This window comes from Botryllus schlosseri, chromosome 4 (assembly GCF_051294905.1).
Source record: "Botryllus schlosseri isolate E-star chromosome 4, Bs_hap1, whole genome shotgun sequence".
In the NCBI taxonomy this organism is placed as follows: domain Eukaryota; kingdom Metazoa; phylum Chordata; class Ascidiacea; order Stolidobranchia; family Styelidae; genus Botryllus; species Botryllus schlosseri.
The window spans coordinates 6,210,460-6,237,761 of record NC_137239.1 but is presented as its reverse complement, the minus strand read 5'-3'; the positions used below and the strand labels follow the sequence as shown (position 1 = coordinate 6,237,761).

The following is a 27,302-nucleotide window of genomic DNA, read 5'->3' as shown; positions in this document are numbered from 1 at the left end:
TCATTTTGCCGCCCCCTTGGAGCCTGCCGCCCCTGGCGCAGAGCCAGAACCGCCAGGTGGCTGCTACGCCACTGAGTATAAGCACTCCGTTGCCGACCAATGACCAACTCTGACTTGCAGTATATTGTTCCGGATTCATTCGCCATCTGATCATTATTTAGTTTGCTGTGTTATAGCGTCATCTAGCGTGTAGTGAAAATGTGATCACTTTCTGGTACCGTTATTACAAAAGATTACAACAACAACAACAACTTTACCAGTAGAGTGCTGTAATAAATGTAATACGAAAAAACAATAATATGAGATGTAACGGGAAAAGTTATCACATCCATAAAGTCTTCGCGGAATGGAGATAGATCCCAATGACGATTGAGCGAAAATAACACTCACGATGTGGCGGAACTGGTGCATTCGGGTTTATTATACTCTGTATACTATCGCCAAGAATACGTATGGTTTCTAATCAGGCCACAAGGGATTTAAAAATGTAATGTAAATCCTTCAAGTCCCAAATCATTGGATTCTCGCAAGAACAGAAGCAAAAAGTAGCTATGTAGGTCACGCCGCTACCGCTGTGACTGTTGTTAGCGTAGTTTGCTGAGAAAACACTCCGGCAGAAAGCAATCATTATCATAAAGCTGGTCGCGTGTTGTCTTGTCTAGTAATCAGGGAAGCTTTATACCGGTATCTGTGAATGTGAATTTGTTCTGCTGTAGAGTTGTCATACGTGATGTTCCGTGGTGTGTGAATATAATAAATATAATTTCGTCATTCTTTGCCCCATCTAATTTGTTAGTCGCATCTGTGCAGCCATTCTTCATCTGCGTCTGCGGTACTGCGACGGGACTTGGTATAGTTAGTTAGTATATACATATATAATATTCGTGTAATTTATCCACGATCATAATTGTCATTTCACAGAAACAGCTTTGTCGATTAATATATAATACATTGGAAATTGAAGCGATGGCCAGTAATGAGTCCGAATTTCAAACTGTCAAAAGCAGGAAGAGAAAATCGAACACTAGCATGGATGTAGAGGAGGGATCCTCGAAACGACCAAATTTTCCACAAATTAGCGGCGAAAAGTTGCTCGTAAGTGCTATCAACCGTATTGGACACGCATTGACTTTACTGAGGCCTCAAAAACCTCGATGTAGCCTACACGGTCTTGTCAGTTTCAGCTAATGAATGACCCTTTGAATAACAGCCTGATCACCCCTGATGTATGGCATGTGTATGTGTGCAGTGTCATTTCACTGTTTTATTGCCAATAATATCCCTACATCTTGCTTGTAAATGGTGAAAGGTATTTTATGCAAGAAAGAAGAAACCCTTCAGTCGTTCGCAATCTATTGTCGAAAACAACCATTCTTTCCAGTCATCAGTACCTACATAATATTACAATAAATAATAATAAATCACTCAAATCTTTTATTCCAAAGCAATGGTGGTTCTAGTTCAAGCATTGCATTTCATTCCATGTTCATGTGTCCTCTTTCCATCACCTGGGCGTCCGGCCCACCCGACTATAATGTTTTCTGGTACTGGTATTGGTAACCCAACCTCCAATTTTAATGCAGCTCTCAGATAATTCTCAGCCATCCAGTTTTGCCTGCGCCCTGCACTATTTCGGATAGTTGAACCAGGGAAGACCTCGATTTGTGAACCAATCATTATATGATGTACAGTTCTTCATCATGTTTATTGGTCTGCTCAAAGTCAAAATTCTACTTCAAGTTTTGTGTCTTGTTGAATTTGATCATCAGCCACTGTAATTTGTCAAGGCTGTGTGTAGTGAAAAAGGCAGGTTACTGCAACATGCCTTGCTTTTACTGTAGGCCTACATGTAATTTTCCCAATGGCTTACAGGCATTGGGACAAAATTGGCAGGTTTTTCGGGTTCTAAAATTTCCCTAGGCTTGCTTTGGATACTTTACACTTTACAGGTTTTGGTTAGGTTTAATCAGTTATTTCTCTAATATCTAAAATCTTGGTGGGTACGCAAGTCGATGTAAGAGAAACATACATTGGGCGACATGAATATACCTTGCTTTTGAGGTTACTTTTATGCGATTAGCGTATTGTTGCATATTGCATTCATTCATGATCCTTGGTAGTACAAAAGGTTGTGCTGGGATAGTAGGCTATTACTGCACAGTGCACATGCCTCACTTTTTTGCAATGGTTTCCTTAGTCTCTTGCTGCTCTAGTAGTAGATGTTAAGAGTTTTACAGGTTTTGTGAATCCCACAGTGGTACCACTCGCTCAATCGTATTTTGACATTGATTTGCGGTTCATTTTGCAAGTACGACTTCTTGACTCTGATACTAACCGTATGCTTCTGTTTCAGAGTGGGAAAAAAGACTTCAGAAAGGTTCCAGTCCCTGCCAACAGATATTCTCCGTTAAAAGCCAACTGGCTGAAGATATATACGCCTATCGTGAAGCAATTAGGGTTACAGATTCGGTTCAATTTGAAGACGAGAAACGTGGAGCTGCAGGTACAAACAAATCTTGTCTGCCCGATCATTTATGATTCCTTGCGCGTGACGCCTTAAAATAATAACGCTTGCGGCCTTGCGTCACCGAGAATATTTTTTGACGTTTCTTTGGCTGTCTCAAGTCATTTTTTGTGAACAAATGACGGTTTCCACTAGTTCCTTGTGCATGTCACCACTTTGGAGAAACAACGCAAGCCCTTTCTGCAACCGAGAACATCTTTTGGTGTTTTTCTGTCACCGCAAGATATTTTTTGTTGACTAATGATGGTTTCCAAACTGACCAGAGAGGGGGTGCCGGTTTTCGAACGTTATTGGGGTGAATGAACGGTCCGTGTTTCGGCAAAGTGACGCGTAGACTCTGACATACATCCTTACTCCGGCAAGGGAAATCTTCCTCTACGTCATTGTCCATCATCCCCCCTTTCCAAGATCAAATATCCCCCAAATCTATGCACGACGAGAGCGTTTTACCCAAACAATGTATGCGGCAACAGAAGATAACTTTTTTCTCTTAATCTTCTCTCGCCTGTGAAAACTAGAACTATTTGCCAATCATGTTACCATGCTGTAACCTCGGCATGGTTTCTGGTGCCATACCTTATTTTACAAATACAATGTCATTCTTGAGTTTAGCTTAGAGTAATGAGTCTATAAAACCAGGAAAGTTTAAGTTTGAAAAAATAGGGGGGCCTTCGATTTTTCAAAATTTTAAACGGGGCCACAGCGTAAGAACCGCTGGGAAGCCCCGACTAGAAGCACCCTCCTTTTTTAAAAATCTCCTACTTTTTCTTCTCAACTGGCTATGCGCGCGATTGTACATATGGGCATAGCATGTTTCGTACAAGTTCTGCTGTAATGTGATCAATATTTTTGCTGTCCTTTCAGACGTGTAAAGAGACGACGGAAATCAGCGCGCTCCAACGTGGGGCGGATTTTGTCAAAGCTTTCGTTTTAGGCTTCACGGTGGAAGACGCGTTGGCCCTCGTCAGGCTTGATGAACTTTTCCTCGAATCTTTCCAAGTCACAGACGGTAAGTAGTCTTCTACTGAAGCGGATTTTGAATTTTGAAAAGTAGAAAGCAGTTTGAGATAAGTTTGCGTCGCTTTTACGAGTGAAACTTCCATTTGAATAGCCCCTGTGTGACGGTGACTGAGTAATAGGGCTCTTCAAAAATGACTTTTTTTCTCAAATCGTACTGGCTACTTGATAAAATTGTTAGGTTACCTAATTTAAGCCTGCACACAAAATTTGGTTCGATTCCAACCAGTGGAAGCGGAGTTATTGCCGTTGAAAAATTCGGATTTGAATAAAATAGTATTTACGGTGACCGATTCTTAGTTTATTTATTATAGTTGTGCTCACCGTAAATACTATTTTATTCAAATCCAAATTTTTCGACTGCAATAACTCCGCTTCCACTGGTTGTAATTGAACCAAATTTGGTGAGCATCGTTTCTATAGACAGCCTAACACTTTCATGTGGTGAACAGAAAATTTTCGAATTTTTTATTATTTATTTTTATATAATAAATAGAAACTTTCTTCTCCTGTAGCAAAGCGGTTACTGGCTGGAATTGGACCAAATTTTGTGTGTAGGCTTAAAATTAGGTAACCTAACAATTTCATCAAGTAGCCAGTACGATTTGAGAAAAAAAGTCCTTTTTGAAGAACCCTACTGAGTACGTTTTCGATAGCGACATCGATTTGTAAGGTCATTAATCGCAAAGACGGATCTTGCGTCTTCGAAAGCAGCCATCTCCGATTGACAGCCAAATGTATGCGAACCCTTGACACGATCTACTTTTCGGAAGTAGACTTAGTAGACCTTTATTTTCTACATCCATTCAATGCAATTTTTACGGCTTGGAAAATGCTCCTTCTTATAATTTAACAGAAATTTATCTATCTACCAACTACTTTGACCCCCGGAACCCTGTTGCGTTAGCCGATGTTGTCTTGTGATCAACTTACTCGCGCTTTTTATTTTTCAGTGAAACCGTTGAAAGGCAGTCATTTATCGAGAGCGATCGGCAGAGTCGCCGGTGCGGGAGGAAAAACGAAATTCACGATAGAAAACGTCACCAAGACGAGGATAGTTTTGGCCGATTCGTAAGTGTGATATCTAGAACAGTGGTACTAGACCTGAATTCTGCAGCTAAATTTCCTGAAACACGCGATCATGTCTTGAAAATCAGCGCGAATGTGCTGAAAATCCAATTCCACAAAGATAGGTGGTGGCGAGTGTAATAATAGCGCGCAACGCTTCCGACGACACCTTTGGGTATGTGATCGCAACATATATGGCACCAAAATTGAGTAAGAGTTTTTAGTGAACATATTGCGTCCAGTATAGTCCTTTCATCTTGAAGTTTTTCTGGAGTTAGCTATACCACACGAGAAAATGGATTTTTGCAACCAAATTCTTTCCATAACCCCAACAAAACATCTTTGAACGGCGATATTTTCGTATCAGTGCGCAATGTGGCAATTAAAATGAGTTTGCACAGTAGAATGTTTCATCTCAGACGGCCATTCTGTTTATTGAAGTTTTAGCAGTTAACCTCTAATTAAAACAAATCTAAAATTTGGTTATCAACCATTTTGCAAATTTGGAGGATTCGCGTACCCCAGGTCGAGAACTACTGAACTAAAGCTTCAATCGTTGGTCAATTTTGTCGAACGAACTTGGTTGGAGGTGTTGGATGGAGGATATGCGATAGCTTGATATTTTCTCAAAATGCTTTTAGTTACTAGGGCAGGGCACAATGACTCGAGCACTGAAAGTATACGCTCTTCACCACTGTGTGGGAATTAAAGGGAATTGAAGTTACAATAGAATTTTCAACTGTGGTAGCCTTGAAACCTTGATTCGCGTGATGGATAGCAGGCATCGTATTTTTTGTGGTAGCATGAGAGGTACATATCTGAACCTTGTCATATTACATTCTTTTGTGACGTCATAATGAGTGATAATCTCAAAGCATAAGACGTGATTCAGAATTAGATCACTCAGGTACTCGATTTCGCCCAGCCCTATTAGGTTTTGCCCACTTGCTCTACTCAAGTGGTTATGTATTTTGTAAAGTAGAATTAAGTTGTTAAAAGTCCATTTCCATCGTCTAGTGAAATTGATATAACGAGATTTACGTCTTTACTTCTGCTTCTACGCGAGTGTCATCTATGACTGCTTTGACCTCCTCTGTTACCCCCCTTGGTTTCATTACTGTTTTGCAGAAAAATGCGTGTGTACTGTGGGCAGTGTATGACTCGCGACAGGCATTTGCCATACACAGACTAGCCCCAGTTATTCTCAATTTTACTGCAGTTTACCTCGGCCTCGAAGCAATTTATGATCTTCCGTTTTGGGCGATTGTATTCGAGGTTGGAGCGAAAAATAAAAAGTTTTGAATTTCAAAAAGTGGTCTTGATATGTGGTGCCAAATATCAAATAAATAACTTGTGTCGTGAATTCGGGTTCGTGCAGTAGCCCCGCTTCCGCTTGTTGGAATTGCGCCAAATTTGGTAAGCATCGTTTCTGTAGCCAAGTAACAATTTCTTGGAGCGAACATAAAATTCTGAAAATTTTTTGATTTATTTTTATATAATAAATGAACAATTTTCTTCTCTTGTGGTTGGAATTGAAGCAAATTTGGTGTGCAGCCTTTAATTAGGTTACCTAACAATTTCATCAAGTAGCCCGTGTAATTTGAGTAAAAAAGACATTTTTGAACACCCCTGTCGGCGCTCGTTGTCACTAAGAGTTAATTTGTCAACGACAATTATTGTTCCGATTCTATTTTCCACTGTGAAAGGCTGTAAACCTCGATTTCTTGTATCACAATTTTGTAAAAAATATGTGGGCTCCGACTCTAGGTCTGGCTACTGTGTCAACCATGAAAACAAAATATACAACATTAAGATTATAACCTAATCAATATCCTGATGAAATATTTTCGTACAGTAAAAATTCTAATTAACCAAGTCTCTCTACTAATTAGATTTGTACTGCGCATTTGATTAATATTTCTGTTACATGTCTCGATGCTTTCGCGGCAGCACAACGTGCCTTCACTGGTCGTATGTACCTCGCTGGCCGTAGTTTGTTCAATCTGCACTAATGTGATGTAGGACTGATGTCACACTAGATTCACAATTGAATCACCGAGGTTCCTGATTTTGCCCAGCCTCACTGGCGGACCCTGAACTCCCCACACCAGCACGTGACGTGGGAAATTGGTCATGAAATTTACCACATTTGTGTGTTGTTTCAGGCATATTCACATTTTGGGATCCTATCAGAACATCCGGCTGGCGAGAACGGCGATTTGTAATTTAATATTGGGCAGTCCGCCTTCGAAAGTGTACGGGAACTTACGGGCGGTGGCAGGTCGCGCCTCTGAAAGATTTTAGTTTTCGATTCAATTGTTGCCGTACTTGAAAAATTGTGTTGATGCTGTTTGGCTCTTGTCTTTTTCAACATGGTGGCTAATGCGTATTGGTCTGGTTTTGTTGAGCGTAGAGGCCGTTGTGGAATTGAAATTGTAGCAGGGTGAATGATGAAATATGGGGTGGAGGTATCATTTGCTGGAAAGACACGCCATGTATGGTTTATTTTTGGAACTGCCAATACGTCAACACAGCAATTCGATTTGTCTTTGATTTTGCACAAGGATTTGGTCAGCCTTGGACAAGTAGATAATTCTAATCAAACCCATAAGAGTAAAATACCAATGGTTTGATTATACCAGATTACGGAATGTTTTATGCTCTAATTTTAATTGTAGTCTAATTTCCGGTTTCGTGAAAATGCTATGGGATAATCGTGCGAAACGAGTCAAGCTTGGTGCAAAAACATTTGTCATACTCATGCTTACGAGAATGAGCTTTTATTTGATAGCAATTGAACTTGATTTTTGTTTAATTTCTTTCAAATTATAAAATCATTCAAATTTGTGAGGATTTGCGAATTCGGTAATTCTAATCAAGTTTTAAAAAACTAGCTATAATTTTAATCTAATGTATAAAAGCTGTTCCACTCCATTGGCTTGAAAAATTTTACCGGCTACTACACATCACTGATGGCATAGCTACGTCTAATCAAGGCGTTTGGCGTTCTTGTCATTCTTTGCTCATTGATCAGACTACAATGGGGATGTGCGGGTTACAGTGGACGTACTGGTAGTTTGGAATAAGTTAACCACCAATATCATATGTGAAATTGATGGATTCAAATATGCAGTATCAATTTACGCGGGTTCAATTGATGTGAGTGCAGTCTGCGATGGTACAGAACGATGTGGCATCAAAGATATCATTGGCATGCAGTTGTTGTTTGCGGTATTCATGGTATGTGTCGACTGCAATGGTCATTCACACCAGGCCGATATTTCTTATTGTTTTGATTCCGTAGAATTTAGGGTTACCGTGTTTTGAAAATCTGAAAAGAGGACACTTTTTCAAACTTGAAAACCGATGGAATATTCTGAATAAATCGACAATTTTTGCCACTTCGTGGTTGGTTGACTAAAAAAAAGGTCAACTTTCGGATCATGCAGCTCCCGAAATACCCGCCGGTATTCGGTGAAGATTGACTTGGCCGTAAATTTGACCAAAATTCTCAAAAAAGAGGACAAAATATCAAAAAAAAAGACAAGTTCTCCTAAAAGAGGGCATATGGTAACCCTACCGTAGATGCAGTGTTGGGAACAAGTCACTCGATTTGTGGAGGTGACTCAATTTCAGTCAAGTTGATTTTTCAAAGTACGAGCGAGATAGTGTAATGGTGATGCGTCCGGCTTCTTGATCGGTAGCCCAGCAAACACAGAATATATTGCAGATATATTTTGTATATGACTCAACTACTTCAAAATATATCTAGTCATATGTACTGTTTATATAAATCTGTCGACACATTTGCACATATATAGGACATCTTCAAAGATACCTGTATGACATTGTAATGATATCTTGCTTGACCCTAGATGAACCCTGACCCTAGGTGAACCCTGAACCTGGTTGGGTACCTGGACCTGCCACATCCTGCACTGCCCTTATCAATGAAGACTGACTGATGATTTTACAAATCATGCATGGCTTTGTTCGTGTATTAAATCAGCACAGAACTGCGCAATCACTTCAGCAAATATTGCTGCCTAAGCATAAGTTCGAAATCGTTGTCGGAATTGTCAGACTCTGTGATGACAGCCTTGCTCCTGTATCTTCTTTATCGCCACCCTATAACATAAATGAGTAAATTACTACAATTGATTATTATCACTGTAGAACAGAAGTCGTTATGTGTTTGGTTGTGGGTAAAATGGGATGGTGATCTGAGTTACATTAACCAAAAGACCTCAAGCCCTCTTTCAAAAGCGACATGACCTTTACTTTTACACTGAAGATATAATTAACGCAGTTACGCTTTCAAGATGAGAAACCAGAACCTGTTCAAGTTCATTAATGCCTGTCATTATAGAGAAGATTTTCATGCTATTGGCGTCATGAAGACGTGCTGCTGGGAACGGATTTCAAAACCTATCGTTTGGGCACGGGGTGAAGATTGTTCTTTACATTATCATTTTAATATGAATATGGTAATAGTTGCCTGTGAGAGGCTGATGTGATAATGATCGCTCATTCCATGTACGGCATAGTAAATATATGCAGTGGTTCGCAAACTGGGGTCTGCGAGACAATTTTTATGACTGCGAAGTACCTTCCAAAAATTCACACGATCCAGAAATTTTCGAATATTTTAATTCCCAGAGTATAAAATTTTTTAGACAGGTTATTGTCTGAACCAAAATCGAAGTTGCTTAAAATTATTTTGTAAATCAACATGAAGTAGAGTTATTCAAATTAAATTTTATTCTCCCCGTGTGAGACAAATGCGACCCGCGGAGGGAAATTGTCAAAGGCCTGTCTCGTAAATTTTCTCGTAAAGTTTGGGGACCACTGATATACAATGTTCTGAAGATGAGCGGTAAGAACAATTCACTTACAGTCCAATAATATCATAAAAGACACAACTGTCACACCACACAATCATCAAACTTAATAACAAACTTACCTTGGAAGATCCAGCAACAGTTAGAGATCTTGCAACCTGATCTTTAGTTCTTTTATCTGGGATCTCGAGGTCAGGATGAGCCAATCTGCATGCTTCTAAAAAGAGATATAATTAGATGAAGATATCCACTGTCCAGTCATGGTATATTATACATCAGCCATCAGACAACGAACAAAACTCATCAAAAACTAGAGTACTAAAGTAGATAACTTTGCACATCAGTGACGACATATGACGTCAAACGATTAAAATGTTGAAAAATCGAGGCTTTGGCTCAACTTTTTTTTACGTTGATTACGTTCAATTTCCGTCAATAACCGTTGATAACTTACGTCTAATAGTCTTTTCAAGTGTCACTCTTGCTTTTTTGACCCTTAAGACTAGGATTTCCATATACTTTCTTTACAGCTATGCTGGTCATCATATTTTCGACAGTTTCCGGCAATTGTACACCCCGGAATCCCATTAAAGCGGCTACCTGTAACAACATTATATTAGCGGTACACAATACAGATGTTACTGCCTTGCATCAATGGTTTGCACCAGAATTAACAATGACATTTATGGGCATTCTAGATAAAACCATCCACACCATAAATTTCATGGTCACGCTCATCAAAGGCTTGGTTGACTTTGCGATTTCGCAATAAATCACATTGGCAATTCAATTTTGGATAATAGAACTAATTTCGAAAAGGACCCCTGCTGTGTCTGAAAATGATTCCTTGGTGTCGGCGGACACCCCTGATTTAGACTGTCAATCGCTTTGTTCGAATGAGAAACAAAAATATACCAGTTCAGACTTTGCCGTTGTTCAAAGGCGTTTCAGCTGTGACAAGGTTTCACAGGGATCTTCAATTATATCTTTCAGCAAAATTGGGGGACTCGATTGAGGTCTTTTGGAGTAATTGCCGATATGATGTCTGAGGAAATCCATCATCTGGTTTTTCTGCAACTTTATGTCTTTGATGCACAAGCTAAAAAGGATTCGATTACAAGGAAGTTGGATTGATCTTCATATGTGATAAACTTACCATTACTTTATGACAGGCCGCGTTGTTGATGGTCAAAATTTTGTAGCTCAGCGATGATTTCAAATGAAGGAGCATCTGAAAAACAGCGAGACTTTATTCTCAAATTCGAGAACGCATCAAAGTGCTAGGAACTTACTGCAGGACTTAGATCTCTGGCCGTTACATTCAATGATGGGATTATGCCATTCTTGAACACTCTTTTCGCTAATGATGGCAAACTTGCATTGCGAGCATCATTGATATCACTCCTGCTTGCCAGAATCATAAGATGACCGCATTCTTGAAATTGGCATGTCTTGTATCTGAATACTTGGATTACGTTTCTTCCTTGCAGGAAAAACATCATCTACAAATTATAAACGTTTTACATATATATATACCATATTGCACAGAATAAAAGGGTATACCTTGACCATCAGTTGACGCCGAACTATTCAAAAATTGTTTGTTCCGCTGACGTTTTGGCCGCTGCGCTTCATTTTCAGTCCAGACAATGACAAAGATGTGGGCAAGCCACTACTCTCCGCAACTTTTATTATATCACTAAAAGCTACCTTCCATACATCTAAAACAGATGAATAATGTAGATGGCAAGGTAGGCCCATTTGGAAAACAGTACGCTAATCTGAGTAAACAGTACGCTAATCTGAGTTTATAACTTACTGGATGAGCATTTCATCTGTATCTTTTATACAGAGACCAATTGCGATTATCATATTACGGTTGCTTTTTGTTCTTGGCCTTACTGTGCTATTTGCATTCTTACGCAACCACCAGCCATGCAATACTATTATAGATACAAACAATTTCGCACAATTCACAATTCATAAGATATAAGCTATGGAATCAATGAGATCAATTCTACATCGGTTTTCCAGCTTTTATGTATTACAGCAACAGCAACCTGTTGTTCTTGTTCAACAAAAAGCACAACAGCAAATGATTGCTCGATTTATTGATCGACTAATACCCACCTATATTCATTTGCAGCAAATCCTTAAAGTAAGGTTTGAGTAAGTTGATATCCAGAAAATGTGCTCATGATAAGCCGCACGAGTTCTATAGTTTATTAGTCGATCTGAAATGAATCACAGAATTATATTCAGACATAGCCGCCTAGTTATGATGTGGACATCACATTACCAGAAAGACTAGACTAGTTCTATGAAGTTATATCGTATTACCTCAAGTCCTTAACTATGATTATATAAGAAGCATATATAAATTACCTTGCACAGTGCAGTTTTCGGTATTCTGCTATAGAAATATGCTTGGATTAGCCTCAATTAACTGCGATTTCCCTGAATTCTACTAAAACCAAAACGACAACGATATCTGCACTGCAAGCCGCCGTTATCAGAGCGCTTCTGTCTTTTGTCTGGCGGTTTGAAACCTGCGCGCCGAAACGGGTGTTCGCGTGAGGAGAAAGTGCCTTAAGCCAGTGAGTCACTCGGCTATGACGGCTGGACGGCTACACTACGGAGTACGGATGAGCAGCCGGATGGTTTTCAGCGTAGCCGGAGTAGATCCGTATTCTGAATTTGCTTTGACAGTCGGATTGTAGCAGGATTTTTCTATTGAACTATCAAATAGTATAGCATTATTTTGGCAGCAGTTTTTCGGATTACCCAGAATTCATAAGACTTTCAAATTGCCGCCTGAAGCCGTAATGGATTCGGATTCCAAAATTTGGGATGGCCAAGAATCAAAATATCTGCAAAATCACGCGAAAGCGGCGTGTGACAAAAGGAAAAACATTCGATCATAGAAATTTACAACGATGTAAATTGCTATGATTCGATAGTGGCAATTATGGTGACATATCACCCCATAAGAGTAAGACATCAATAAAATTGATAGTATAGATAAATTATACCATAAAATGAAACAATAATCGAATTTGATTCATCACAAATATATTTTCGGCATTTTGACGAAATTTGTTGGATAAGAAAAATATGTACTCAAGATACGTTTCCGTACAAGATATGCACAAACACAATTTTGAGATAATTAGGATAACAAAAAGATATCCGAACATGTCCGAAATATATCTCGTGTTTGCTGGGAGGTCATTGGTTCGATCCCCGGCCGGGTCAGACCAAAGATTCGAAAACTGGTATACGCGGCTATCCTGCCAGGCGCTATCAGAAATGACGACGGATAGCATGGAGGAGAAAAAGAACGGGGGCGCAGACTAGATGACCTTGCTATAAAGGCCGTATCGCATCTCGGTGGTGCAAGCGAAAAAGAATATGCCTACCAGGCATCTAACTCGCATTTTGCTATAAAAATGACCAAAATTCTCAAAAAAGAGGACGAGGGAAAAGTCCCAGAGGACGTATGGTAACCCTACTATAGTTACATCATTTCATTTGATAGCTGTTTAAAAGTCGCCATTTATTTTGAATCGAGGGGCCGATATAGCGAGTTTAATAAAGATGCAAAAAGGCGTCGTATCGCTCACGCATATGTACGTAGAACTGCTACGTAACTTTATAATATAGCCTCATTCTATAATTATTTTCTGCCAAAATAGATAATAGAATACGAAACCTCAAAAAGTTAAAACTAGAGCCCACCTAATCATCTGTGAGATTCAATTTAAGTCTGCGTCGATGGTTGGAGATGAGTAAAACTATTCAAATTCGATTTAGATAATACAATAGGTTTGGTCGAGGTGAGCAGCAGGCCAACAGACCACATTGGGTCAGTCTATAGAACAGAGATAGATATACTTTCACGTTATATACGCCTACTTTATTATTACAGATTTACGATAATTTCGTGTGTGGTCAATTTATTTGTGACTTGAAATTGGATCGTAAATTTTGCTCCGAGCCACTAGTCAATCCACATTTCTGAAACGCCGAGTGAAGTCAAGTCATTTTTGCGAAGTGACTCATCCAGTTAAGTCAAGCCATACGGAAAAGGTGACTCGAGTCATCCCAACACTGTTGACAATATATCTAATGAAAAAGACGGGCCCTAACTGAACCTTGAGGTAAAGCTACACCTCAATTGACCATCGTTGTGGTGAATGAAAAATAATTTTTTAAAACGAATGCATTAATGCTGGACACGATAGCCTACCAAGAGACGACTCAGGCCACATTATGCCATAGATCTGAAAGTAGGCTACATGCCGACTTTTTAAACGTCACCAAATGAAGCAACTGGAGCATTCAAATGCTATAGATCACATAAAATCAATGTCTTTGTCACTTTGCCAACAATTTCGACGAGAACTTGCAAGGGAATATATAAGCTTACACCTTATAACGGTCTAGGCCAGACTGGACAATGAATTCGGCGTCTGATGACTATTGCTACATTGATATTGTGCGTATTGTAAAACGGTTATCCATATGCCTACTTGCTACCGATATTACCCCATGAACAAGTTATACGATAGCCAACACCCCAATCGCACGAAATGGGTTTTTATGATACAATAAACATATCAAATCAAAATGGATCCCGTATACGCCTGCTACATATTTTTCATAAGAGAACGATGAATTATTTATATCAATCAACAATCATAATTCGCTGACTATGCCTATTGCCTACATGTAGTGTATTTCGCTCTTGATGTTGTGTGATTGCGGCTCAAGCTCACATCAAATAGTCACTAAATATTCACAAACGGAAATTTAATATTTCGAGCAAACTTTTGTATCAAAGCAAGTAAAATTTTTGAGATTAGTAAGGTGCATGCCCGTTAAGTGTTGATTTTTATATGCTGCCAGCCAATGTTCCCTATAATTTTTCACGAGTCTGGGTGCACTTACCAACTCACTGCGCGGTCCTTTAGATAACAGTACGTAACGACTTAAAAATGGTCATCACTGCGGCTTTCTTGTGGGCGGCACAAGTTTTTCGAGCATTCGAACTTTACTGCCGTCCAAAGCATCGAAAGAATACCTCTCGTTGATAAGCTTAGTCTTAGTAACAAGGAGCGTATAATTTCAATAGACCTATTTAACGAAATATATTGGTATAACGCCATTTTAATAATATTCAATAAGGAGTTGGTAAACCTTACGTAATTCCCTGAACTGAGACCCGATAAGACCTTTGTGAGTCGTATATTTTGTCGTGTGAACGTAGATAACAAAATATGAAATCGTACGATGTTTTGTGCATGTAGCCTACTCTCTCGCGGCTATGATATGTATACTATTGTATACGAATGTATTACAGCGTATATACACCAGAGTTGGATCAATTACATTATTTCAGTTCAATTACAATTACAATTACAATTACTTTCATGAATGTTTCAATTACATTACAATTACAATTACTTCATGCTAAAAATATCAAATTACAATTACAATTACAATTACTCCTTGCATGCTTCAATTACATTACAATTACAATTACAATTGCTCCTGTTGAACGTGTAATTGAATAATCATAAATTCAACCGTGCTCCTTGACAACCGTAGCGTCGCATTTAACAACAATTCAAGTCTAGTTCAGATTGTGTGGTAATAAATGCGTTTATGTGCGTACATAGTATGCTATGTGAGATGTCATTGTGACGTAATATAAGCGTGTTTTGTATGCTTGGTAATTATGGCTCACGTAATTGGAAATGTAAAATGTTATTTACCTAATTTCCTATGGGTTAGGATTAAGGATAGGGTGCAGTATGTCGTTGAAAAAGTATTATAACATATGCACGTGTTGGATTTGCGTATATAGTATATAATTAAAGAAATAATATTATTTTTATCGAGGGACGTAGGAATTAGGATGAGGAGTGAAAACAAAACCGTGCTTTGTCAGATAAGACGTTATATAATATCCAGTGGTCTGGTTAGTTAGCCAGACGAAATAACGATGCAGCATCGTGATCTGAAATCGTATTGTAGATTGCCAACCCACGGATAGATGCCCAATATGTTTGTCACGGATGAATGCACCGACAAACGTACTGCAGAGCCGGCTAAAAGCAGCAAACTTTGTGGTCCTAGAGCTGGCGATCCATGCGTCCAAATTTGATGCATCTGTTCTTTATCGTAAGCTATTGATGTACTAATTCCGAAAATACAAAATAAAATCTCGTCAGGGCAATGTAACTGCTCCAAATGCGGAATCAGTGCGACACTAGCTTTCGATTAGGACCATACATATCAAATTTCGACGCTTGGATCGCCAGCTATGGGAATATCAATTCTGCTGCTTTTAGCCGGCTCAGCAGTTCGCTTCTCGGCGTATTCAATCGTGAGTCACGTGTTGCGAATCCATCCGTTGGTTAGTAATCTAAAAATTGTATACAATGGCAGCCTAGGCCAGCATAGCGGTAAAAATAGAAATAAACTTCGCCCGCAAGGGCGCAGTCAAGGGCTTCCGCAAATGGATCCACCAAATTCCTTGTCGACATTTAAAGAGAATGCATTATAAGTCAATTATTTTATATGTGCTTGTCAGGTCTCAATAGCAATTTAATGTAATTGAAATTGTAATTGAGCAAAATTTTTGTCAAATTACAATTACAATTACAATTACACAAAATAAAAATGCTTCAATTACAATTACATTACAATTACATTGAAAAATGTAATTAATTACATTCAATTACAATTACAAATTACAATTGATCCAACTCTGATATACACAATAATACATTCTATTTGATTCGCTGATTCGGAAGCCCATTGCATTACCGTACGCGATTCAATAAAGTTAGAAGTCGTGGAGACAGAAACAAAATATATTCGTCAGTGTGATCCATCGAATACGTGTGCAATAGACAGGCTTCGTGGTACGTCAGCCAACAAGGCCGTACGGCGTGGTTACGCCGGTCCGTCGAACGCAAGGGAACGCGCAGCGAATCGTAAACGCAACCTTCTGGAGTCAGATTTTACAGAGAGAGAGAGAGAGAGAGAGAGAAAGAGAGAGTGAGAGAAAGAGAGAGAGAGAGAGAGAGAGAAAGAGAGAGAGAGAGAGAGAGAGAGAGAAAGAGAGAGAGAGAGAGAGAGAGAGAAGAGAGAGAGAGAGAGAGAAGAGAGAGAGAGAGAGAGAGAGAGAGAGAGAGAGAGAGAGAGAGAAAGAGAGAGTGAGAGAAAGAGAGAGAGAGAGAGAGAGAGAGAGAGAGTGAGAGAGTCTTTATTTTCATCCAACCAAAATACATAACAAACGGCAGTGATGGTGGTACAGAAAATATGCGTGCACACTATTCGGTATTAGATAGGAATGATCGATAAGACCGTGAAGGTCCAGCATCAAACAGGTACACTTGACTCTGAACAGCCTGGCTGTGTATACAACTGTACCATCTACAAACATTCGCTCTGCGTTATATGGTTGACCTCCGACGTTCAATTAATGAAGACCGACCGGCCGACCGAAAACAATCAATATAAAGATTCGCCTTGCACCAGGGTTGTAACCAAGTCACGAGGTTCCGAGTCACGAGTCAATCTTACTTTTGTGGTTTTGACTCGAGTCAAGTCGAGTCATTTTCAATTCATCACCGAGTCGAGTCCGAGTCCAAGTCACCGTTTAAAGGGTCAAGTCCGAGTCATAGTGTTATGACTTGAGTCCGAGTCCAAGTCACAGTATTGAAGTCATGTTCAACCCATATTTTCAATCCTGCTTGGGCGATATCGAATTCCGTGCTTGCCAAACATGCTTATTTCGTCCCTGTCAGAGTCTTGGCACATGTTTATTTAGGCAGAATACGGATAGTTCCTGGCCTCATTTACCGATGCTACAGATAGACGAGACAGGCCGCCAATATGATGACCTTACAAATCTTGGAACTTAAAATAAAATATCTGTCTTGTCAGTCTGATACATCACAAATACAAGCATTCAGTTTTTATTACGAGCACATCGACGACAGCTCACCCTCACAAATAGGTGATTGAGAACCAACGAATTCAAGTCTACATACTATCTGATAGAGAACCTACGAATTCACGTCTACATTATCAGGTGATAGAGAATCAAGAGATGCATGTTTATGTAGATGCATTTTCGCCAGGCCAGCATGCTGTAAAAGCGTGCATGCAGCTATGTGCAGTGATGAAAAAACATATACCTTTTGATATTACTAAAGGTTTTCCCAATTGCATTACGGACTACATCGCAGTTACAGCATTGGAGAAATAATTGTACAATGGGGCTGCTAAAAAACATTTTTGCAAATTTTCCGGCTACTTATTAAAATTGTTAGATTGCCTAAAAAAAATGTCCCAATTCCAACCGGTAGAAAGCAATACTATGAGAGAAAATTTTGGATTAATTACGAATTATTATTATTATAGGTAAAAACATTGGCATGAGTGGCGCTTATCACAACTGAAGGCTTTTTGCGCCACGGACAGAAACAAGTTAAACGCTACAGAAAGTTCATGATATATAACTGAGATAGGTACACATGTGCACATGAAAACGTTTTACAATATTCCTCGAGTCGATCTAAAATATTCAACAACATATCGCAGTACTTGTGGACCAGTCAGTAGGGTTTGCATGTCGAAATTTACATTCTTCGACTCTGCATGGCGTCGTAAGCATTCTCTTTGATAGCGGAATTTTCTGCAATTCATCAGATAATGCTCTACGGTTTCCTCAATACCACATGCTTCGCACAGTTGCGAGTCGATGCATCCAATCTTGTTGAGATGGTGGTTTAGTCTGCAATGCGTCGTTCTTAACCGCAGCATAATCGCGTTTCCCAACCTTGTATCCATTTCAGATAGTCTGTCATGTACCGAGGGTCGCAGATCTTTGTACGCTCTCCCAGTATCTGTGGATTGATAGATGCGGTCCCATTCATCTTTGCAGCTCTTTAGCAAGTACGACCGTACGTCGGCGAGTGGGATGGCATGATTCCGGCGTATGTGTGTATTAGCAGCTCCCGCCCTTGCTAATTGATCTGCAGATTCATTACCGCGTATTCCGGAGTGTCCAGGTACCCATACAAACGATATGGTAATTTCTGCTGTCCGCAACTGATGATTCAGCTCAATAATTTCATTCACCAGTGCCGTGTGATATAGTCCAGAATGTTTGATCGCGTCCAATACACTCAAGGAATCGCTGAATATTGCAACTTTCGTAGTAACTTGACTTTGCCGCACCCATAGTAGGGCATGTTTGATTGCAGTGAGTTCCACTGAAAAGATCGAGAGAATTCTTGGAAGCGGGCACGCAATACTTATATTTTGTGCTGGAACGTAAACCGAATATCCGCATCCCGTTTCTGTTTTAGACCCGTCTGTATAGATCTCTGTGCGTTCTTCATAGTTGGCAGATATGTGATCCTTGAAGAGTACTGTAACAGTTTCTGGAGATGCTTGTTTACTAATTGAGAGTGATAGTGCGGAATCAACATCGGGAAGTGACGTTACCCATGGTGGTATCGATAGTATCACGTTTCCTGCAATATTCTGACAAGACAAGGCATTGACATGAGTAAAGGTACGAAAAGTTGAGGATCGTTCATTAATAAGAGCATAGATATCCTCCCACGACTCTTGCAACACCGAATAAGTAGGGTTGTCCTTCTGGGTGGTCAATTGATATCGATATCTGGCACATGCGTACCAGTGCCTTATGTGAAGAGGCATTTCATTGCTTTCAACTTCAAGTACACATACCGGCGTACTACACATGGCACCACAGCATATTCTCAGGGCTTGGTTCCTAATCACTTCAATTTTCTAGAGGTGTGTTTTAGGAGCAAAAAAGTAGGCCTCCATTCCATAATCGATCACCGAGCGAATTAATGATTTATACAACATCAATAATACATCTTTAGACCCGCCCCAGGTGGTGCCCGATAGCATTTTTAGCAAGTTAATGCGTTTGGCACACTTCCTTATAACGTAATCAATATGAATTTTGTAGTTCAACCTCTTATCAAAGTACACTCCAAGATATTTAAAATTGTCTACGTATGTGAGATCATCTTCACCCAACCGAAGTCTTGGTGCATCCAAACTGCGCTTTCTTATATGAAATCGTACGATGTTTTGTGCATGTAGCTGTAGCCTACTCTCTCGCGGCTATGATATGTATACGAATGTAATTTGATTCGCTGATTCGGAAGCCCATTGCATTACCGTACGTGATTCAATAAAGTTAGAAATCGTGGAGACAGAAACAAAATATATTCGTCAGTGTGATCCATCGAATACGTGTGCAATAGACAGGCTTCGTGGTACGTCAGCCAACAAGGCCGTACGGCGTGGTTACGCCGGTCCGTCGAACGCAAGGGAACACGCAGCCAATTGTAAACGCAACCTTCTGGAGTCAGATTATACACTATAACATCTACAAACATTCGCTCTGCGTTATAACCTACTACAAACAATAATTTCTCTACTCGAAGCATTTGAATTAATCCGAGATCCGAGTACTCTAATCATCGCGCTCAATCCTTTACTTACCGCACATGTATGTAAGCTGTTCGGCAAATCATAACTCAATTCAACTGCGCCCCGGGCGCTGCTGTCTTCATTTTCACGCAGTAATGTACTAATTACGCAGAAAATCTTGCTTCAGTATGACGATATGCGACGAAGTTATAAAATGTATTGGTCTATTTAGTTGGGCAGAATAATAAACAACAATATACGAAGCATATATAGGCGTGTATAACCTACTCAACTCATCTATGAGTAGACAATTGTGCTGTAAGCAGAATTGTGCAGACTGCAAATCTAGTTATAACTACAGTTGAATGTACAGTTGACTGTAAACAAGCTAATATTTGTTGGAATAGTTCTAGTTGTAGTGGTGGATTTTGAAAAGTGCTGTTCAAGTTCTAGTTGTGGTTGCGCGTGTATAAGAGGTTATAGATGCCGAGCAACTAGAAATATGTGTCGTCGTTTGGCGTGAATCGTGATAACGGTCTCCCGTTGTGTGATGTTCTAGTTGTGGTTGCGCGTTTAAAAGAGGTTATTTTAAAAGATTTAAAATATTTTTACATCGTAGCCTATGTAATAATAGACTATGGCACTGGGTAAGGGGATCACGGGATCCCCAGGGTCCCCTGAGCCAGTCTAGGGCTCCGTTAAGGTCAAGACGCACAGCCAATATTTCGGGGAGATGTGGTACCGATGAGACACTGGGACCGAAAATACTCGGAATATTCTCTATGATAATTCCATGATTACACTCCGTGAATTCGTTTACTACTGGATGCTGGCGGAATTTTTCCACACATGCAATTAACTTTGACCTGCGCGAGTTATGGGGTCTGTGACAGATGTTTTCTGATTTGGGGGGTATAAAATAAATTTCCATCGAGGTATACATTTTCCTTAGTAACCTTCAACACGGCCAAACCAGCAATCATTTTTAATCTGAAGTGTAGGGGTTGCATCAGGCTATATAACGAAACTTTTTTGTTTATTCAATATCGTCCATGAGTGGACTTTTTAGCAAATTAATTACAAAATTTATAGCGTGGGGCCGGTGCTAACATAACCAAATCAAAGCAGAGTAGTTCGACTAACTAATCATACTACAACAGAAACACGCCTATACAGGGGGCTGAGGCTGTATTTTAGCGCTATAACGATCTATTTGGAAGTCGAAATGTTGATTTCTGGGCAGTACCCTCCAATGTGTAAGTTCGAGCCTAAATCTAAACATCATTTCCTGCCATCATGTGAGGTAATATTTATTCTAATTTTCTAAGGTGGCCACAAAACATTCTTCTTTGACTTGCTGTACGTTCGAGCAGCAAATTTTCGACGTTCATAAATATATCCGCGGTAGGTAGAGCTTGGATTAAAGCAGGGGCGGGCAACTTCTCCAATTGGCGGGCCGGATTTAGGAAAATTGAGTACTTGGCGGGCCGGATTGCTGAATCGGTACATTATTCGCCCATTTATCCACCTATACTAGGAGTAAATCGTATTTAATGAATGTATTTTAACGACAGCAATGTCACTTCAAAGCCAATTCCCGCCCCTGATGGCGAAGACAATGTGTATTTGAGAATAACATTGTCATACAGGCGCCGTCATGTCTGCTTCTATCTGATCAATCAACACACGGTGCAATCCCTAATTAAGATTTCAAGGCGTTCGATAAGCCCGGTAACCCTAATATACCTAGATATCAATTCATTAGGGTTGAATAGGTGACAGGATAGCGTCGTCGTTCAACTGTGTGGCCTAATTAATCTCGATATTGAATTCATGCGGCTCGCGTCGTCTACGAAATTTGAAAGGAGGCCTGCGACCCGTTTTGAGTTGGCGACCTCTGGCATATGCGGTGCATAAAGCTTAGAAGTGTACCGTGCTACAAGTCGGCGGTTATGGAATCAAAAATAAGATATATCAGCCTGGTGTAAATGACCATTGTAGTCGACAAAAATCATGATTACCACAGACGACATTAGGGTTGAGTGCATCGTAAATGCCGATAATGCAAGTCTTCTCGCTTCGACGATCTTCCGGTCATACACGTATATGATAACATACAGTCACTAAAATTTGACGTAGTAAGCAAGTAGTGGGGAGTCTCGGCAGACTGGGGCCGCGGGCCACATTATCATGCAAGACGGAAAACTGTCCGCGGGCCGGATCCGGCCCGCGGGCCGTATGCTGCCCGCCCCTGGATTAAAGTGTTGAGCTAGCAAAAGATCTGCTGTTATCGGCTAAACATTTTGGGAGAGGGATCATTTTGTAATTTGTGATCCATCGGTACCACATCTCTCTTACATATTATTCGTGATGACATGCAAGGCATGGCGATAAATTGGCTGCAGGCAACTAAGGCCTAGGTCGTACGTCGTATGTATTTATTAGCTCGTCTGCAATTTAGCAATTGGCATGGACATGTTGCGTTTCGATCGAACAATACGAAAGCACTTTATAAGATGAAGCCTCGCATTTCAAACTGGTCTCTCCACGGCAATGGCAGAGGTCACACTGATTTGCAATCAAAATACATTTTACCGTTTCGTTTTGTGTGAAAATCTTATCTTAATAGTTTTGTTATTTTACGCTCTGTTGATGCACCGTTCCTTTGTGCACTATAGATCTACAGCAACTTTTAGATGTGTATGCCTAGTTAGATGTGTAATGTGGTACAATTTTGTTTTTATGACTTAACGAAAATACGGGGTTTCCCGAAGTCTTTCAGATTAGCGTAAGGGTTCCACTGGTTATGAAAGGTGAAAAACTCTGTATATGACTCAAAAATCTATCCAATGGACTGCAGTAAAAATGTTCAAAAACTATTAGTACTAATACTCAAAACTGTGTATTCTTCCTTCCAGGCGCTTAGTTCTCGGCGTGCGTATGGCGTTTGCATTGAAAGTTTTGAAAATCTCGTTTTACTCTTCCATTTTCATATTGCCAGTACTGGGAATACAATTTCTGATCCACAGGAGACGCTATTACCTTAAAAACCACGAGAGAATCGCAAGGGAAGTACACAGAACTCACGATATCGAAAGCTCTGTAGTACCTGCGACATTTCATAATCTGACTGACGTGCGGTCACGGAATATCTTTTACAACAGGCTCAAGAAATGCGGAAGCCGGTCCTTGTTTATGACAATACTGGAAATCGCCAGCGAGAATAAAATATCTGTTGCATCGTCCACAGTTTATCACGATGAACACCCTTCTGAAAGCCAGCTTTCGGATGAAATAAATAAGGTAGTCAGATTAAAACCGCCGACACTCTACAACAGACATATTCACTATATTGATTTCGAAAAGTACGGATTTCCTCAACCTATATATATTAATATGATACGCGACCCTGTGTCAAGGTATCAGTCGCATTACAATTACTTTACGTACGGTGATACTCAATTAGCCAGCTATAATTCGCAGGGAAAAGGTAACATCAGTCGATGCATACTCGAAGGTGAACGGTTTTGCCGTAAATCGGAATTGATGCACTATTACACTAACTACTTTTGTGGTTTTGATCCGATTTGTCAAAGCTCATCGCCCGCTGACAGAGTGGAGATGGCGAAAAAGCACATCAGCGAGAAATACCTGGTTATAGGTACGACTGAAGATTTCGACAATACTTTGAAGCTGCTGGAAGCGATGATACCCGAATATTTCCGAGGCGCCCCGCAAGCCTGGCGCGGGATACGAAAATTTGCGAAGTACAAAACGAAATCTCGCACGAGAGAGGCCGGGAAGATGACGGGAAACGCGTACAAAAAGTTACGTTACGGAATACTGGCTGCCGATTATGAAGTTTACGAGCACGCGCTCAAGAAATACGCGGAATTAAAAAAGCAGCACGGAATTGATTGAAATGTGTTTCATATCTTATACACGACGTCAAGAAAAGTACTACCACAGAGGTGTGGAACGTACGCAGAGGTGATAAAAGTAGCCTGCATCGCTAGATACTTCAGATTATTAGAATGATTAAAGCGAAATTCCGTCAATCTAATTCGTGAAACGTTTCTTTGTTCTAATTCTAATTCCAATCTAGTTTCTGATTTTTTTTGTATATGCTGCAGGAGATCTGCGTATCGTGCGAAACGATCCAAGCTTGCTGTACGGACAGTTGCCAATCTCATGCTCATAAGAATGGATCCTTCTTTGATATGTACTAATTTTGATTCAATTCCCTAGTTTTCGCGAATTCGATCATTCTAATTTTAACGAAATTTCGAAAATACTGTGCAGTTATAATTGAATGGTAATTTAATTTGGAGATGCTTTGTAGCTATTCGAGTATTCAGAAAAAGTAGTTACGTTAGTGACCACCTCCGTCTCGCAGCGAAAAATTTCCGCCCCGCTACAAGTGCTAATTTTGAATGTTGTTCGGGCCCGAAATGGGTGTCTTGTTTAGCCTAGTCCAATACGTTTGAGGCAAACTCGGGTGGGCTCGGAGAATGGAAATAAAATCTAAATCACGAAAATATGCACACGAATATTTCTGAGAAAATTTATTCAATATATTATCAAAACTATTCTTGTCACTGAAATATGAATTCAGTGTCAATAATATCCCGTAGATTTTAGTTTTGTGATGTTGATTTGTAACGTGGATGAATAAACATTGTCTCTCTCTCTCTCTGCATAGTAAAAATCGAACAAGCCGGATCATCATTTTAAATTCAATGTTGTTTTGCACATCGTGCGATTTTCGTTCAGCAAACCGCGATTAGGGTTGCATTTACAACAAAAGTCAGTTCAAAACGAACGTATTCAAAACTAGGCCCATGTTTTTTATTGTTTTGTTTTGAAGGTTGAGGTCACGAATTGTGACATCATAGTCGATTGACATTGCCAATTGAAAATATACGGTATATATAGCTCCTTTGATGAAAGGCTTCCAACCCTTGTCGTACACGGGCCAAAAATATCGTTAACCAGGACTACATCTTCATGCAGCATTTTTGACGGTCGGCGGCCATCATCATTAGAACATTCATTCCTTACTAATGATCTATGCCTGCGTACTGCGACTATTTCGAGGGTTACAACCATCCCATATCGTATACGTCGGCTATGTCGGATGGTAATCGTCTATAGCAGTGGTTCCCAACGTGGGCGATATCGCCCCCCAGGGGGCGACTTGGCGGTCTAGGGGAGCTAAAATGACGAAGGGGGCGACAGTGGGGGCGAAAATGGACAAAGGGGGCGACGGGGGGCGAAAATAGCGAAGGGGGCGATAGGGGGGCGATGACGCGTCAAAACGGCTGTATTTTTTTTTAGTCAACCCACGGAAATTTAGTTACAAAAGTGTGTCAAATTAGACATCGAGCCCAAAATTTGACCTTTTTTTTTAGTCAACCCGCCGGTGATTACAGTTTGTATGCTCAATTTTCGGTACACAAAATTTGGGGGGCGATGATCGGTGTTGACCTTGAAAAGGGGGCGATGGGTCGAAAAAGGTTGGGAACCACTGGTCTATAGGCTCATACCTCATGTTTGGTGGTGGTGACTTCTGAAAAAAGAGGACAAATCCTCCTAAAGAAGGACGTGTGGCAACCCTAGCATAGACAATCTTGTCTACAGGAATCAGTTGTATCTAGCAAATTGAATCCAGTTTTCTTACGATTCATTTGTGTTATGGTGTATTATTAACGCCAATTACCAATACCACTGGTACATTTGACTGAAATAAGTCATTTGAGAGCTATATGTGGTACGCGTTGTAGCCAAAAAACAAATTAGTGGTACGCGAGCGGAAAAAGTTTGAGAAACACGGTTGTAAACAGATTCGTACAGTACTTGCTCTATTGTGATGTACGCCGAAAGTAGGCCATGAACTTTATTACGACAACATGCAAAGAAATACGCTCCAAACGTGATTTTTATTTATTTATTTATTTGTGTGATTAATGGACATACTGGACAGGCGTCCCACTTTCTTGCATTTTGGAATTTGGAAATAAAGTTTTATTATATTTGGAGGACTGGAAGGATACTTGCCACGGACCGGAGGTTGAGAACCACTGCTCCAGACTACACTGCAATTTCCATCCATCATCCACCCTATTTAAGACTAAATGTTCAACAATCACTCAACTGAATATTGTATGTTTGGGCCTTTGTGGTGATTTGCAATATCCAATAAATAACGACATCTAATGACCAGCAACATCATGGCACGCAGCATTTGCGAAAGGCTACTCTCGGTCATGGTCAAGCGAGGACTTCGGGACACATCCTGAGGTACTGCATGCTAAACAGTCGTTTTTCATTGTTCTACATGCTCAAATGTCGGGCTATCGATATCTTGAACAGAAGAGTCGGAATACAGTAATACAAGTTATATTTGTAAAAATCGTGAGTATGCAATAAAAGACAATGATTCACTCTACAATTAGAGAGGCAAATGTCATTTTTGCAATCTACTTCGATTATTACAATTCTATGATGTTTCATTCATCTACGATTCATATAAGTTTACAAAGGTTCTAGAATCAGACAGGCTCCTCGGAATATTTATCTGGTCAGTGTGTGAAGGGTGGGGTGCGTACTGAAGCTATAACCTTTGGTATAGGCTACTAGAAATGCTAATTAGGTCCGTGACTATCCATGTCACGCCCGAGAAAATTCTGTTTCCTAGTTTCAAGGGCCACTTTCCTCATAATCATGTTATCACGAAGACGAATACATATACATCGCCGACAAATTACGAAGCACGCAATTCTAGAAATGTGCCCAAATCAAGGCTCCAGCAATTCATTTGTTGGGATTGATTTTTTCGTGTCTTGTTGATCAGGACCCCCCGCTGACTAACATTTGAGTATAAACGTCTCCATGTATATGAGTATGAGCCGGGGAATTCGATGCAGCAGGTGCTGGTCTGCTTGATGAGGCATCCGCGATATCATTTCTCGATGTTGATAAAGTTATGTTATCTGTGAAATGAGTATTTGACAAGGATGACAAATCAATATTTACCCTAATTTCCAATGAACATTAGTGTTTATTTTTTCTAGTAACAACTTGATCACTTCATGGATTTCGATTGCAGTCATTGGAAACGACCGGAGGAAATAGCCATCGAGTTGAACCACTATCGATACACGCCAATATTACATATTACTAATTTGGGGATAGAATTCATTCATTCCGTCGAGGCGGTGTCCTTAGTTTGAGTAAAGATCATCCATCAAAAAATTCAATTCGTGCTGAACTGGGACGGGATTAAATTCGGACCGATGTAAATTGAGACGTAGGTAAATTAGGAGGTACGGAAATTATTGGGTCGCATGGTGCAT

General features: G+C 40.1%; 4 protein-coding genes across 4 annotated transcripts; 2 read left to right on the top strand and 2 right to left on the bottom strand.

The window, feature by feature from the left end:
• The first annotated feature begins 899 nt into the window (after positions 1–899).
• On the top strand, positions 900–6,996 carry LOC145436903 (RNA-binding protein PNO1-like). Its single transcript, XM_080314093.1, has 5 exons — positions 900–1,095; positions 2,354–2,503; positions 3,389–3,533; positions 4,495–4,612; positions 6,775–6,996. Exons 1-5 carry the CDS (start codon positions 967–969, stop codon positions 6,911–6,913), a joined length of 681 nt encoding a protein of 226 aa, XP_080170219.1. The 5' UTR covers positions 900–966; the 3' UTR covers positions 6,914–6,996.
• A 1,595-nt stretch (positions 6,997–8,591) lies between these two features.
• On the bottom strand, positions 8,592–11,857 carry LOC145436904 (uncharacterized). Its single transcript, XM_080314095.1, has 7 exons — positions 11,581–11,857; positions 11,014–11,171; positions 10,743–10,952; positions 10,607–10,681; positions 10,366–10,549; positions 9,905–10,050; positions 8,592–9,667 (listed from the first exon to the last, which is right to left on the bottom strand). Exons 2-5 carry the CDS (start codon positions 11,020–11,022, stop codon positions 10,427–10,429), a joined length of 417 nt encoding a protein of 138 aa, XP_080170221.1. The 5' UTR covers positions 11,023–11,171; positions 11,581–11,857; the 3' UTR covers positions 8,592–9,667; positions 9,905–10,050; positions 10,366–10,426.
• A 2,597-nt stretch (positions 11,858–14,454) lies between these two features.
• Positions 14,455–18,982, bottom strand: LOC145437981 (uncharacterized). Its single transcript, XM_080315348.1, has 4 exons — positions 18,979–18,982; positions 18,786–18,902; positions 18,112–18,743; positions 14,455–14,553 (listed from the first exon to the last, which is right to left on the bottom strand). The coding sequence occupies exons 1-4, from the start codon at positions 18,980–18,982 to the stop codon at positions 14,455–14,457; spliced, it is 852 nt and encodes a 283-aa protein (XP_080171474.1).
• Positions 18,983–22,395: 3,413 nt separating this feature from the next.
• On the top strand, positions 22,396–26,456 carry LOC145436902 (uronyl 2-sulfotransferase-like). Its single transcript, XM_080314092.1, has 2 exons — positions 22,396–25,079; positions 25,464–26,456. The coding sequence occupies exon 1, from the start codon at positions 22,888–22,890 to the stop codon at positions 23,866–23,868; it is 981 nt and encodes a 326-aa protein (XP_080170218.1). The 5' UTR covers positions 22,396–22,887; the 3' UTR covers positions 23,869–25,079; positions 25,464–26,456.
• The last annotated feature ends 846 nt before the right edge of the window (positions 26,457–27,302 follow it).